Source organism: Eschrichtius robustus, chromosome 19 (assembly GCF_028021215.1).
Source record: "Eschrichtius robustus isolate mEscRob2 chromosome 19, mEscRob2.pri, whole genome shotgun sequence".
Lineage (NCBI taxonomy): Eukaryota > Metazoa > Chordata > Mammalia > Artiodactyla > Eschrichtiidae > Eschrichtius > Eschrichtius robustus.
Window position 1 is genome coordinate 4,375,840 of NC_090842.1, and position 15,097 is coordinate 4,390,936.

General features: G+C 53.3%; 1 protein-coding gene across 1 annotated transcript; it reads left to right on the forward strand.

The window, feature by feature from the left end:
- The first annotated feature begins 3,273 nt into the window (after nt 1-3,273).
- Nucleotides 3,274-14,768, forward strand: CIBAR2 (CBY1 interacting BAR domain containing 2). Its single transcript, XM_068528288.1, is given in 9 exon segments — nt 3,274-3,300; nt 5,191-5,337; nt 5,339-5,422; nt 7,592-7,670; nt 7,740-7,840; nt 8,786-8,887; nt 11,848-11,961; nt 14,064-14,166; nt 14,659-14,768. Coding segments are annotated over 9 exon segments (867 nt in total).
- The last annotated feature ends 329 nt before the right edge of the window (nt 14,769-15,097 follow it).

Here is a 15,097-nt window from a genome sequence, read left to right on the forward strand (position 1 = left end):
AGAAATGTCACGTCTCCAATTATGTTGTCCTGCTGATTCCCAACTCCCACTTTTTAAAAATCCCACATTTGGTAAGAAAAAGCCTATTCTGGTTTCTGAGTGTATGAGTGAATGAGTGTGGGGCTTGGAGCAGGACAGGCCCAGGGCCGCCCTGCAGGTATTATTATTGTTGCTGTTGTGATGAGAATTACCTGCATGAAACGTTAATGAAGTTGGAAAGAGACAAGAGGGAAGGAGGGAGGGAGAGAAATCATACATTAGGGATAGAACGAGGCCCAGGGATGGAACTGAAGCTTTTCACCAAATGTGCAGGAAGCGAGGGACGCCAGGCGTTGCTCATGGCCACATCCCTCCGGTCTCCGCCCCTGCTGTCACGTGGCCATCTTCCCTGTGTGTCTGCTTCCTCTTCTTACAAGACCCCAGTCGTTGGACCAGAGCCTGTCCTGCTCGAGGATGGCTCAGCTCAGCTAATGACATCTGCAAAGACCCTATTTCCAGATAAGGTCACATTCTGAGGTCTTGGGTGGATGTGCATTTGGGGGGACACTATTCAGTGCGGTGCAGACCCCGAGAGAGACGGAGCCAAGAGTGTGCAAGGGATCTGACCGGTGCCAGGATGGCTGCTCCACACAGACCAGGGACACAGGAACCCCTCCCCTGGCCTCATCCAGGGAAGACCTGCACAGTGACCGCAGAGCCTCGGGGCACCAGTCAGGGCCACCGCCTGGGAAGTCGGGGGAGGTGACATGCCCCAGACAGGAAGAAGCTGAGTTATGTGTATGCATTGCTCAGGGCCCACGGGGAGCACTGAGCTTGTTCAAAGGGACGTGTGGAGTGATAAAGGGACCACTCAGAGATGTGGGGGGAGGGGGCAGGTAACCAGCACAGGACCAGCCACCCGAGAGCGTCACCACTGTGGGCAGACAGGCCAGGAATTGCCCTGGGGGTTGCCCTGCCTCTCTTTACTGATGCACCAGGGACTTATTTCTCCTAACAACAAGGCAAGGAAAGAGGGCCACGGTCCCATTTTACCAGGGAGAAGACTGCCGCCCAGAGAGGTCAGGTGATTTGCCCAAGGTCACACAGCAGGGCTGGGGGCTGGGATTTGAACCTGTGTTTAGCTGACTCTAAAGTCATCGCTTTCAGGGTGTGGAGAAAAGGGAACCCTCCTACACTGCTGGTGAGAATGTAAGTTGGTGCAGCCACTATGGAGAACAGTATGGAGGTTCCTTAAAAGACTGAAAATAGACCTACCATAGGATCCAGCAATCCCACTCCTGGGCATATATCCGGAGAAAACTATAATTTGAAAAGATACATGCACCCCTATGTTCATAGAAGCACTATTTACAATAGCCAAGACATGGAAACAACCTAAATGTCCATCAACAGAGGAATGGATGAAGAGGATGTGGTGTATATATACATATATACACACTTACAGAATGGAATACTACTCAGCCATTAAAAAAATGAAATAATGCCATTTGCAGCAACATGGATGGACCTAGAGATTATCATACTAAGTGAAGTAAGTCAAACAGAGAAAAGGAAAATATCATATGATATCACTTATATGTGGAATCTAAAAAAATGATAAAAAGGAACTTATTTACAAAACAGAAACAGACCCACAGGCACAGAAAACAAACTTATGGTTACCAAAGGGGAAAGGAAGGGAGGGATAAATTAGGAGTATGGGATTAACAGACACACTCCTATATATAAAAGAGATAACTAACAAGGACCTACTGTATAGCACAGGGAACTATATTCAATATCTTGTAATAAACTATAATGGAAAAGAATCTGAAAAAGAGTGTGTGTGTGTGTGTGTGTGTGTGTGTATATATATATATATATATATATATATCACCATGCTGTACACCAGAGACTAACACAACATTGTAAATCAACTATATTTCAATAAAAATAAATAATAAAGTCCTCGCTTTCATATACACTTAAAAAAAAAAAAACACTCTTCGTTATAAAGACCTTCAGGGCTTCCCTGGTGGCGCAGTGGTTGGGAATCCGCCTGCCAATGCAGGGCACACGGGTTCCAGCCCTGGTCCGGGAAGATCCCACATGCCACGGAGCAACTAAGCCCGTGCGCCACAACTACTGAGGCTGCTCTCTAGAGCCCGCGAGCCACAACTACTGAGCCTGCATGCTGCAACTACTGAAGCCTGTGCGCCTAGAGCCCGTGCCTCGTAACAAAGAGAAGCCACCACAATGAGAAGCCCACGCACCGCAACGAAGAGTGGCCCCCGCTCGCCGCAACTAGAGAGAGCCCATGCGCAGCAACGAAGACCCAATGCAGCCAAAAATAAAGTAAATTAATTAATTAATTAAAAAAACAAACAAACAAACAAAACAGACCTTCAGACATATACAAAGTGAACAGACTTGTGCAGCGGGTCCTCCACGGCAACAGTTACCAACATTCTGCTTTTCTACCTTCCCCTCTTCCCACCCAATCTCTTACTGTTGTGGTTGTTAGTTGCATATTTCTTTTCTTTAGGTAAAATGTAGAGGCACTGAATTGCACACATCTTACAATTAGCAAAATGTACCGTACTTCAGTTAGCACAATTTTGTATGTGCTGTCCTATTTTCTTTTTTTGGGTTATCTTTGTTTTCTTGCTTTTCTTACAATGAGCAGACAGTGTTTATAATAAGGGGGAAAAGACCAGTAAGATGATGATTAACACGTTTAAGTTGTCCCTGTGGGCTGGTGCCCTGTCCCCTCGATTCAGCGACGAGCAGCGATTCACTGTGCTTTTTCGCACACCCCTCCTGAGTAGCCAAGTCTCCTAGGAGCCTGGAGAAGGCTGGGTGGCCTTCTCATGGAAGGAGGAGCCCCAGCAATACGACCCACAAGCACAGCTGGGCGCAGGGCCAGCAACCCTAAGTCCGGTCCCCGCACCTCCTGGGGAACCCCAGCGCTGCCAGGTCCACAAGAACCTCCATCTTCACCGGGAGAGTGGGAAGGAGCCTCTCGGCGACCCCACCTGGGCCAGCGCAAGGCTGGTTGAGGCTCCTAATCCGCTCGGGGAGGCTGGCCGGGGGAGAGGTTGCCTTAGCGACCAGCGGAGGCTCCTCCCAGGGTGACTGCGGGTGGCCACGTCGCCTGGTAACCAGGTGGCAGCGTCCCTTGAGCCAGGACCATGCAGCTGCACGCAGCCCTGTGTGTCCTCTCCCAGGCCTGCGGGACCCCTGGGGCCCTGTCCTTATTCCCCAGGACCAGGACAGCTGCCGTCTCCAGTCACAATGAACATCGTTCTCTCCAGGTGAGCAGCCCTACGCTGGCCTGGGTTGGGAGGGAGGGGGCGGCCGAGTTTTCGGGGCCAGACGCACCAAGACAGATGGGGCCGCCTGGACTGCTGGGGGTGGGGGGCAGTGGTAAGGATGCTCTGCCGCCCACACCACGCCCACCTGGAGGTCTAGGGACCATGGAGGCTTCCAGAATCTGGCCTCTGTCTGCTTCTCCAGCATTTTTGCCCACAGCCCTGGGGTAGCTAAATTCACAGGGGCCACCCCAAATTCCCTCACTCATCTCTACCTGGGAAACCCCTCTTCATACCTCAAAACCCCATCAGGCATCACCCCCTCTGTGGAATTATCCCCGACCCCACTGCCTGCAGCCTGAATCTACCACTGCCTTCTCAACTCGCCCCTTACCCAGTTGTTTCCACGCCTGGCTCCTCTGGGGCTCACAAACTCGAGGGTGCCCCTGGACCACCTGATGGGCTTCTTTAAAAATGCAGCTCCCTGGACCTCGCTCACGGGGAGTCTGGCGGAGAGTGGGCTGGGATTCTGCAGGCTTAACTTGTGTCCCAGGCGATTCTGACTGAGGGGGTCCAAGGACCCCATGTGGAGGGGCAGGCACTGCGGCCGGCTGTGTGACCTGGAGCAAGATGCTTCACCTCTCTGGTCTCCATTTACCTTGTTTGCACGTAATACACACGATGCGCACGGCAAACTGTAAAGGGCTGCACCAGTTAGGGTTTGTTAGGAAGACAAAGGGCCCTCCTCCCAGCTTCCAGCTTTAGAGATGTGATTGATTACAGGGCTGCACAGGTTGGGGGCTTTGGTCATACAGAGAGAGGACGGGGCAGTGACCACCTGGGTGGGACGAGGGGTGAGGAGAGGGTGCAGTGGGGCGAGAGGGAGGCAACTGTCTGAGGCTGTGCCCGCTTTACTGTCTCAGGAAGATGAAATCCAGCAGGTCCTTCACTCACTCTATTTTTTCATGGAACACCTGCGATGGGCAGGCCCCAGGCTAGCGGCACATAAAGATGAGTCAGCAAGCTCCCCCCACCCGACCCAGAAAGATGCAGAGGGTGACAGAAACCAAGCACAACAGGAAGCGATACATGGTGATAAATGGCATGCCAGGAGGACAAACTAAAGGTTCAGGGCTCGGGGAGGGAGGAGGGACCCACGGGCGGAGCATGGGGTCTTTAGGGCAGTGAGACTTCTCTACGACATTGCGATGGTGGAGGCAGGGCACTGAGCACTTGTCAAAATCCACGGAATGTAGGACACCAAGAGGGAACCCTCATGTAAACGAGGGACTTTAGTTAATAAGAATGTGTCACTATTGGTTCACCTTTTGTAACAAAGGTCGGGCACCAAAGGGAAGCTGTTGATAATAGGGAAACCCTGCGTGCCGGGGAGGGGGTATGTAGGAACCCTGTGTACTTTCCACTCAGTTTTTCTGTAAACCTAAAACTGGTCCCCCCACCCCCCAAAAAAGTTTATTAATAAAGCTTTACGATGTAGAGAAGGGAGAGAATTTCAACAGCTCGGGGAAAAGATAGAATCTGGGGATTTCAGAGAGAAGAGGTCCTTGCAGCTCAGCATGGTTGGAATACAGACCGACTCTGCTGGGAAGATAAAGCCCCTGTAAAGGGCCCCAGGGTGGGAAAGGCCAGGTTAGGAGCCAAGCCCACGTCTGCACTCCTGCCCGGCCACTGACCAGCCCTGTGACCCCGCTGGTCTCCCGCATCTGCCTTGACGGCCTGACCCGGGGACTCCGGGCATTATCCTGGGGACCGGACGCCTGGCCTGGGTTTGCCACCTAGGAGGAGGGCGGTGGGTGGGTGACCCCTGCTTCGCTGTCGTGACCTGGCCGGGTGTCCCTGCCCAGCACGGCTCCTCAGGCCCCCACCTCCCCAGGGACAGCAGGTGCGGGTGATGGAGGACACGGTGACCAACGCCGAGAAGCACTTCGGCCAGTTCTGCTTGCTGCCGGCCGCCTACACCCGCAAGACAGCTCGGCTGTATGACAAGGCCGACCCACTGGTCAAGACGCTCATCGACTTCGCCGACACGGACGGAGAACCCGGAGGTGCGGGCCGCCCTGAGGAACTTCGCCGAGGACCTGGCCAAAGTGCAGGATTACCGGCAGGCCGAGGTGAGCGAGTGGCCCCAGCGGACCCATTTCCTGGGGGGATCTGAGGGTTGGAGCCGCCCGGCAGGGTCTGCCGTCAGCAGACACATCTCCTCCAAAGGTGTCCCCAGAGTGAGGACACTCACATCACTCCCTCCCCAGGGTCACACCTCAGTTTACAGGACTGAGAGCCTGGAGGCTTGCAGAGGGCAAGGAGGCTGCAGGGGGTTAGGGAAAGAATTAAAAATAAAAATCCCCATGTGGCGGATATATGATGGAATACTACTCAGCCGTAAAAAAGAAGGAAATAATGCCACTTGCAGCAACATGGACGGACCTAGAGATTATCATACTAAGTGAAGTTAAGTCAGACAGAGAAAGACAAATACCATATGATATCACTTCCATGTGGAATCTAAAATATGACACAAATGAACTTATCTACGAAACAGAAACAGACTCACAGACACAGAGCACAGACTTGTGGTTGCCAAGGGGGAGGGAGCATTGGGGAGGGAAGGGTTAGGAGTTTGGGATAAAAAAAATAATAATAAAAATAAAATAAATTAAAACAAAACTCCAGCCAGCCCAGAAAAATCCTCTCTGCGATGGTAGAAAAGAATGAAACAGCTTTTCTACTGAATAAGCGTTAAGCCAGAAGGTAATGCACGTCACAGGCGATTGAGTAAGTGATGGCAAAGACAGAGAAACCTCACTCCCCCTGAGGACAGGGAAGGGGACAGCACCCTTTGTCACACAGGACTTCCTAGTTCCACCTGGCGATTGGGGGGCCACCTGGGCTGGCTAATCATCTTTATCCAAAGAAAACTAAAACCTCACATCTCTCTGACAAGCAGGTAGGTACAGCCGGGAGCCAGGCACCAGGCAAACTCCCTGCAGACACTGGCCTCCCAAAGTTTACAGTTCAGAGATGACTGGGCTTTCCTGCTTGTAAAACCAGCCAAGAGCTTTATATCCATCTCAAAGGGACAGAGAAAGGATTTACAACCGCAAGTTTTCTCAAAGGAATACTGTACGGAAAGGGAAGGGGTAAGTCCCTTTCGTTTTCGGCACTTGGGAAAATTATTTCTTCTTTAGGTTTGCGTTCACAAGAGCCATAAGCCATAATGGAGGAGCAGGAAGGGGCTGGGTGGGGACTCGAGCTCCCCTGGCCCATTGGGCAAACCAGACTCTCAGGGGACCCCATCCTCCAGGCACCAGCCTCACCTGGGAACCTGTTAGAAAAATGCAGATTCTTGGGCTGCACCCTGGACCTGCTGAGTCAGAACCTCTGGGGTGGTGCCTGGGGATGAGGGTTTTAAGGAGCCCTTGGGGGGACTCCTACACCTGTTCTACTGTGACACCCACAGGGTAAGCGCTTAATCCACACTAGCTTTAACTGTGACCATTGTTACCAGTACTGACATTGTTTATCCTCGTGTCTAGTGTTAGGCTTGGCACACAGGCACTGACTCAGGGGCGTGAGGTGTCCCCCTCGCCGACCCTGCCATGTCCCTGGGGGCTGCACAGCGCAGTCAGCTCTGAATTCCCTGCTAGTCTGTGTTCCAGGTGGATCTGTCAGCGTCCCTGGTGAGAGCTTAAGGCAGTTTGGAGAAATGAAATAGCGCTGGGTCCCATCCAGTTATTAAAAAACCCTGGGCGGGGGCTTCCCTGGTGGCGCAGTGGTTGGGAATCTGCCTGCCAATGCAGGGGACACGGGTTCGAGCCCTGGCCTGGGAGGATCCCACATGCCGCGGAGCAACTAAGCCCGTGCGCCACAACTACTGAGCCTGCGCGTCTGGAGCCTGTGCTCCGCAACAAGAGAGGCCGCGATAGTGAGAGGCCCGCGCACCGCGATGAAGAGTGGCCCCCGCTCGCCGCAACTGGAGAAAGCCCTCGCACAGAAACGAAGACCCAACACAGCCAAAAATAAATAAATAAATTTATTAAAAAAAAAAAAAAAAAAAAACCCTGGGCGGGTACACTCCTTATACCCATTTTACAGGCCAGGAAACAGGGCTCAGCGAGATGAAATGTGTCGCCCGCACTCGCAACCCCAAGGTGGGAGGAGGGCCCACCGTGCAGCTCCGGACATGCAGACGGCGCCCTGTAAATGCAGGCCAGGGGCTGTGCAGCCCCCCACCATCTCCCTGGCTCTACCCGCTCTGACTCTGTATGTCCACGTGCCCCCAGGTCGAGAGGCTGGAGACCAAGGTGGTCAACTCCCTGAAGCTCTATGGGGTGCAGATAAAGTAGACCCAGGTGAGCAAGGGCACGGCACTGCAGCGTGGGCCACGCGGGGGGCTGGGGCCCCAGGAAACCACCCTCCTCCTTCCGTAAGCTGAGATCAAGAAATTCAAACACGTCTGGAACAACGAGCTCCAACAACTGGAAAAGCTGGAGAAACTGAGGCAGAAGTCCCCTTCAGAGAGACAGACCATCGTATCCTTCCCGAGGCAGGGGCTGGGGGGCGGTGAGGCCGGGGCCCTACATCACCGTGCCCCCTCCATGGGGGCTGCTGGCTAACCTGAATCCCTAACAGCACCTGTTTCAGTCCCAGATGAGCGTCACAAGTCTGTCTGGGGAAGGCAGGCTCACACGCAGGTAATGAACGGCCTCACAAAACGGCGAGGTGAGCTTTACGTGGCGGATGTGTGCAGGGCCCTGGGCTTAGGACAGGGGAGTCAGAGGCTCCGGGAGAGCCAGCCATTGGCTGGGGCTCAGGAGACCTGGGTTCCGTGCCATCAGCGATGCTACTCGGCGAGTCAGAGAGACACCCCCCTCCACAGCCTGCTTCCTTGCCAGGGTCACCCACTCACTGCTCACAGGAGGTGGGTACTTCTAGATGCGGAAACTGAGAAAACTGACTTGCCCAAAGCCACACCGAGAGCGGAGGGGCAACCCCCAACTCAGCTCTGCAGGCGTCTGGCTCTGAAATCCAGATTCGTCACGTGCCAGGCCTGCTGTGGAGTCAGGCCATATAGATGCCAATCAAAGCAACCAATAAGTTAATTACCTAAAATCGTTCCACATGCGGGAATTAATCATCAGCGACTGTGGAGTACCTGTCATAGCAGTAGTTCAGCTGAGCCCACTCTCCTTCTTGCAACAATCCTGCAAAGCAGGCCTTATAGCCGTCCCCTGTTTGCAGGCAAGCACACTGAGGCTCAGAGGGGTTCAGTGACTTGCCTGAGGTCACACAGCTAACAAGAAGGTCTGTCCAAGGAGCAGCTGCCCCTTTCGCTGTGGTCCTACTGGGCCATTCCTTCCACAACCAAATTGGCAAGAGACGCCCACGACGCAGGACAGCTGGCCCAAGGGTGGGGCGAAGGGACAGAGAATGATCCAGAATGGAGCCCCCGTGACACTTTCTATCTCCGGGGCCAGGCGGAGACCAGCGTGCAGAGGGCCTCGGTGGATGCCAGCCACACCTCCCACCAGCTGGAGGAGATGGTGGATGCATTCTAGGAGCAGAAGTTGAACCTCCAGGTAGGGGTGGTCGGTCCCCTGGTCGGAAGTACTCTGGGCTGCCCCGTGGGTGAGCTCTGGTGTGTGTGCACCTGTGTGTGTGTGTGCGTGCATGTGTGTTCCCTGTGCCAGTGTGTGTGTGTGAGCTTGTGCCTGCTCGGCTCTCAGGGCCCTGACTCCCAGGACAGTTCATCCTGGCTTCCTCCCGGCCACGGCGGCTAGAGGCCGGCTGCTCGGGCAGCTGTCTTGCTCAGCTGTGCTGCCCGGAAGCCAGCAGTGGCAGCCGTGCGGTCTCAGCACCCGGCCAAGCTCCCCGCCTGCCAGGAGAACTGGGCAGAGTCTGTCCCCCCAGCCCCTGCCTTTGCGCACAGGATCCACAGGACCCTCCTCCTTTCCTCCGCACAGCCCCAGTGGCACAAATCCTTCCTCTCTCCACCCCGACACACCCAGAGCCCGGGCCCAGAACCCCAGCTCTTACAAGAGGCCTCAGGGAGGCAGGGTCTTTAAGGGCAAGATGGTCACAGAGACCCCTGCACCCACTCCTGCCCCCCTGCCACTTTAGTCCATTTTCCAAACTGCAGCCCCAAGGATCTCACAAAAGGCAGCTCTGATTTGTCACTCCTGGGTTTAACAACCTCCTGTGCTTCCCTCGTTCCAAGGAGAAAGGCTGAAATCCTCCCCAAGGCTTCGAAGCCCCAGCCCCACCCTCCAGCCTTGTCTTGGACACACCACTCCAAGCTCGAGTGCACCAAAAAGCCTTTTATACCTCAGGGCCTTTGCACAGGCTATGTCCTCTACCAGGAGGGCTCTGCCCTTACTCTGCATCGAGTTCACACCTGCTGTCCTTCAGAGAAACTCACCTGGACCCCCAGACCTGGTCCGACCAACTGTTAACACTCTCTGCTCTGCTCCCTCTGGGGGCAGTTATCCCAGGGGGTGGATTCATTGTATCTTTAATTCACTCGTGAATCTCACAGATGTTGAATACACACCTATTATGTGCCAGACGCTATGCCTGAAGCTGAGGACACCATAGCCAGCAAAGCAAGGCCCTGTCCTCACAGAGCTGACACCCTTGGGAGAGAGAGTTCACGCAGACCCCATGATGGTGGAGAGCAGGGGAGAACTCACTGCTCCACGCCACCTCCTATACTGCATGTCGAAGCCACAGAGCAGACCCCCTGCCTGCCACGTCCCCTCCTGGGTCCTGGGCACCAGGTCTAGGGCCTGGCACTCGGTGGGTGCTCAGTAAACATTGGGATAATGAAAGAATGAACGAACGAAGCGAGTGAAATAGTGGTAATTACTGCTCAAGCATCCACATTGCAGGCAGAACCTAAAACCACCAGCAGACCATTATCAAGCACCTGATGTTTTCGAGGCCGGCAAGAGCACACACACAAGGTTCTGCACTGTTGAGGGCCAACAGAAGCATGCAATTTAACATGGGCATCCTTTAAAATTGGGGGAATTCATTTGTAAGAGACGCTTATCCAAACCTCCAAATGTTAAAAGAGATAAAAGTCCAAACTTGAAATAATCATTACCACTATATCAGTTTTAGGTCACGATTCTAATGAAATATCTACAAAATAACTCTCTGGCTCCTCTAAAAGAATGTAAGCCATGCTTTCAAGCAGCGGTTCACTCACCTGAGCGTGCGTCAGAAACGCCCTGGCGGGCTCCTTAAAACGCAGACGGCGGGCCCACCCAGGCGTCCCATCCAGTGGGCCTGGGTGGGCCGAAGAATTTGCATCTCTGACAAGCTCCCAGGTGAGGCTGGTGTTGATGAGGGGCCCGCAGGTCGAGAGCCGCGGCGCTCACTGAATCTCTCGTAGGGCTTTGTGAACTGGGACCACTCCTGTGCTTCCCGTGCAGACGAATAAACTGAGGCTTGAGAGGATACGTCATTTCCTCGGGGCCACAGGCCGGCAAAGGGCAGGACGAGGCCTGTTGTTGTCACCAGCACTGCCTCCCGGGGGCAGGACGGGAGGAGGGAGGAGGCAGGAGGCAGGGATTCCCAGCACAGTCTGCGGCCTCCTCGCCCCTTCCTTCTCCCAGGTGGCCTAGCGGCTTCCTCTGGCCCGCCTCTTCCAGGTGCTTCCCACGTGACGGGAAGAGGTGTGTTTCCAAACTGCAGGCTCCTCCCCCAAAAGCAAGCCTGTGCCCTGCTGGGGCCGACCACGTTGAAGGAGTTTGTGCTGAGCCCAGCACACAGTGGGAGGTTGTGCTGGGCCCTACACACAGTGGGAGCTTGTGCTGCGCCCTACACACAGTGGGAGCTTGTGCTGGGCCCAGCATGTAGGAGGGGCCTGACACACAGTAGGAGCCTGTGCTGGACTTGACACACAGCAGGAGTTTCCCCTCAGGTCTGGCACACAGTAGGAGCTTGTGCTGGGCCCAGCACACAGTAGAAGCCCTCACTGGAGCCGGACACGCAGTAGGAGCTCTGTGAGAGCTCACTGAGCCAAGCTGAACCATCTGATCAAGAGAAGCCAACGTCTCCATCACTAATAATGTTTTGACAAGCTGGCTTATCAGGTTGTGGGGCTTCTGGGCTAGTAGCATCCCCTCCCCTTCCCATAAGACCCACTTCCAGCCTGTGGGTGACAGAGGCTGAAAGTTTGCAGCCATCAACCTGACCTCAGAATGAGAGAAGCGCAAACTGGGTGGAGGAGCCCCGGTTGACAGAGCTGAGAAAAGGATGCCCCTCAGAAAGTCCACAAGGCCTCACACATTTCTGGAACAATCTCTGTGCAAGGCAGCTTTGGAACTATGGGAATGCATTATCTGTTCAACAAAAATTAATTAATTAGAAATAATATATTGAAATTCCACACCTAGGACCTGCCCCGCAAGGACAACTAAGCCCCCGCCCACACACACACCCCCCCACACACACAATTGGTCCATGTCAAGATGACCCCAGGACAGTCCTTCTGACAGTGTTACTTATGTGATCTGGGCTTCTCTCCCCATAGAAAATTTTTTCGGACTTTGTGACCATTGAGATGGTCTTCCATGCCAAAGCGGTGGAGATGTATTCCGGTGCCTTCCAGACCCTGGAGAGCTACGACCTGGAGAGAGATCTGGAGGTGGGTCACAGACATCCCATCTCCTATTTGGGGGGTGGGGCTGAAGTGGAGGTTGTCTTTGTCTTTATTTTTATTGAAGTCTAGTTGATTTACAAGGCTGTGCCAATCTCTGCTGTACAGCAAAGTGACTCAGTTTTACACATATGACATTCTTTTTTTTAATATTCTTTTCCATTATGGTTTATCCCAGGAGACCCGATATAGTCCCCTGTGCTCTACAGTAGGACCTTGCTGTTTATCCATTCTATATGTAATACTTTGCATCCACCAACCCCAAACTCCTAGGCCATCCCTCTCCCTCCCACCCTCCCCCTTGGCAACCACAAGTCTGATGTCTCTGTCTGTGAGTCTGTTTCTGTTTTGTAGATAGGTTCATTTGTGCCATATTTTAGATTCCACATATAAGTGATATCATATGGTAGTTGTCTTTCTCTGTCTTGACTTACTTCACTTAGTATGATAATCTCTAGTTGCATCTATGTTGCTGCAAATGGCATTATTTTGTTCTTTTTTATGGCTGAGTCGTTGGTTTTGTCTTGATAGAAGCAGTTTTTGTTGGCAACATTTTGCAGTTTCTCGAAATTTGAAGGCTCATTGTAATGAACTGTTTTAAATATCTGCCCCTGGGTGCCGAACCAGAGGCGGGGAATTTCCCCAACACCGTCTCTCTGGACCATCCACGTACATCATCATCACCTGGGTGCTTAAAAACAAATGAATCAACAACAAAAACCATCTCCAGGCTGATGCCTGCTGTACTTTGGAGGGAGACAAAGCGCTTATTACCCTCACCTGATGTGATTAGAATCTAGAAAAAGCCATCTGAGTTATCTATAATGTGCTGCGCCACACCTCGTCGTGGTGTAAAGCAGCGGTCGTTTACCGGGATTATCTTCTGTGGCTCTAGGGTTGGTGGGTTCAGCTGGGCTGTCCTCCCTCGGGTCTTTCAGCCAATCCGTAGCTGGGGCTGGAGCTGTTTCCAAGGCTTCCTTGCCCGTGTGTGGTAGATGATGGCTGTCATCTGGGTCCAGGATGGGCCACGTGATTCGCCCAGGGCAAGAGTTCAGGGCAAAATGAAGACGTGGGCCTTTTGTTCAATAATTATTAAGAATTCCAAGATGGCAGAGTCCTTCTGAGCTGGGGGCCCTGGGCAACTGCATGAGCTGTACCCCAGTGAGGCCCATCCCGTCTGGGTCCGCAGTGGGGTCTGCAGCCTGAATAACTGCCCACAGCCTCTCCATGGGGCGTGGACTTCCTCACACCATGGCAGCTGGTCCAAGAGTGAGCATCAGAGAATTACACTGTGTCACCTTCTGTGACCTAACCTCCGAAGAAACTGAGCATCCTGTCTGCCACATTCTGTTCCTTAGAAGTGTGTCATTGGGACTTCCCTGGTGGTGCAGTGGTTAAGAATCCGCCTGCCAATGCAGGGGACACGTGTTCAAGCCCTGGTCCGGGAAGATCCCACATGCCGCGGAGCAACTAAGCCCGCGAGCCACAACTACTGAAGCCTGCACGCCTAGAGCCCGTGCTCCGCAACGAGAGAAGCCATCACAATGAGAAGCCTGCGTACCACAACAAAGAGTAGCCCCCACTCGCTGCAAGTAGAGAAAGACCCGATGCAGCCAAAAATAAATAAATAAATTTATAAAAAAAAAAAAAAAGAAGAAGTGCGTCATTAAGGCCATATTCAAGGGGAGGAGAATTACAGTCCAGCTCCTGATGGGAGAAGTGTCAAAGAATTTGTGGATGAGCTTTACAACCATCATAGGAGGGTCAATGAAGATTGGCTGGGCTCTGGTGCATTCACTCAACTCTACTTTATTTTGGTCAGGGGGCAGTGTGATCTCTAATCTTCCTGCGTGACTATGGACGTGTTACCTTGCCTCTGGGCCTCAGTTTTCCCATCTGTAAAATGGGATGACAATGCCCACTTACCGCTCTGCAGTAGATCATATGGAATAAGAAACAGGAGACTCCTGGGAGGACCTGGTGTAGGTGGGGGGTCCCTGCAGTTACCTGTGCACCGGCCTTCTTGTCCCACGTCTTTCTTTCCCGCTGGCACCCCTTTGTTTCCTGACCGGATCCAACCCTCGTGGCAGGATTTTAGAGCCAAGATGCGTGGCGTTTATGGGCGTTATGACGCTCGGCTGCTCACAGACACCACCCTGTCCCCGGCTGTCCCGTGGTTTCTTGCCCAGGTGAGCACTGGGGGTGGGGCGTAACACCTGTGACAAGGTGAAGTGACCAGAGCCCAGAGGCCGGCTGAGAACTTGGGTCTGAGAAGGGAGTGCTGCTTGGGGAGTGGGAGGGTGGCCCTGAATCTGACCTGGACCTGCCTGAAGCAGACTCAGGGAACCACAGTGTGGGGGGATGAGGGGCATCTCATGCTTTCTGAATAATTCTCTTGAAAGGCAGAGGAGGAAGTATGGTCCCCAGCCAGACTGCCTGGGTCCAAACCCACTGCTCCCAAGCTGTGTGACCCTGGGAGAGTTCCTTAACCTCTCTGTGCCTTAGATTCCTCACCTGCAAAGTGGGGCCAATGATAGTAACCCCCTCAAAGGGCTGTGGTATTAGGCGAACACATCTACCCAAAACATTTAGGAAACAATGCTTGTTGCTGTCATTATTATTGCTGTTGTTGCTGTGATGATGATGATTTTGTTATTGTTGTTGTTATATATTTTTTTTATTTAGAGCAGAGCACCATACGGAGCCAGAGAAAAGAAGCAGCCAGTGAGGACAACTCTGCCGAGGAGGACCCCGTGGAGGACCTCAGGGGACAGGGGCAGGGGCTCCATCAGTAGGACGAGAACTCCCCAGTCAGGAAAAGGGGGCTGAGGCTGGATGCTCAGAGGCTCCGCCGTGTGCAAGTCCCCTGTCCTCTGGGTCCCGCTTTCCTCATCTGTACGGCAGGAATCATATCACTCAGCTCACAGGCTGCTCTGGGGATCAAGTGCCCAGAAGGACACCTGGCACATAGCAGGTGTTCAATAAACGTGGGTGCATCTCACCCTGACTCCTGCTGGGTCTCATTTCCTGTCTTATGACTGGGTTTCGGGGTGTTTAAGCCTGTGTTAACATGTGTTACCGAACCAAACTCGGGTCCATTTGCTTGCGTGCAGTAAAGCCAATT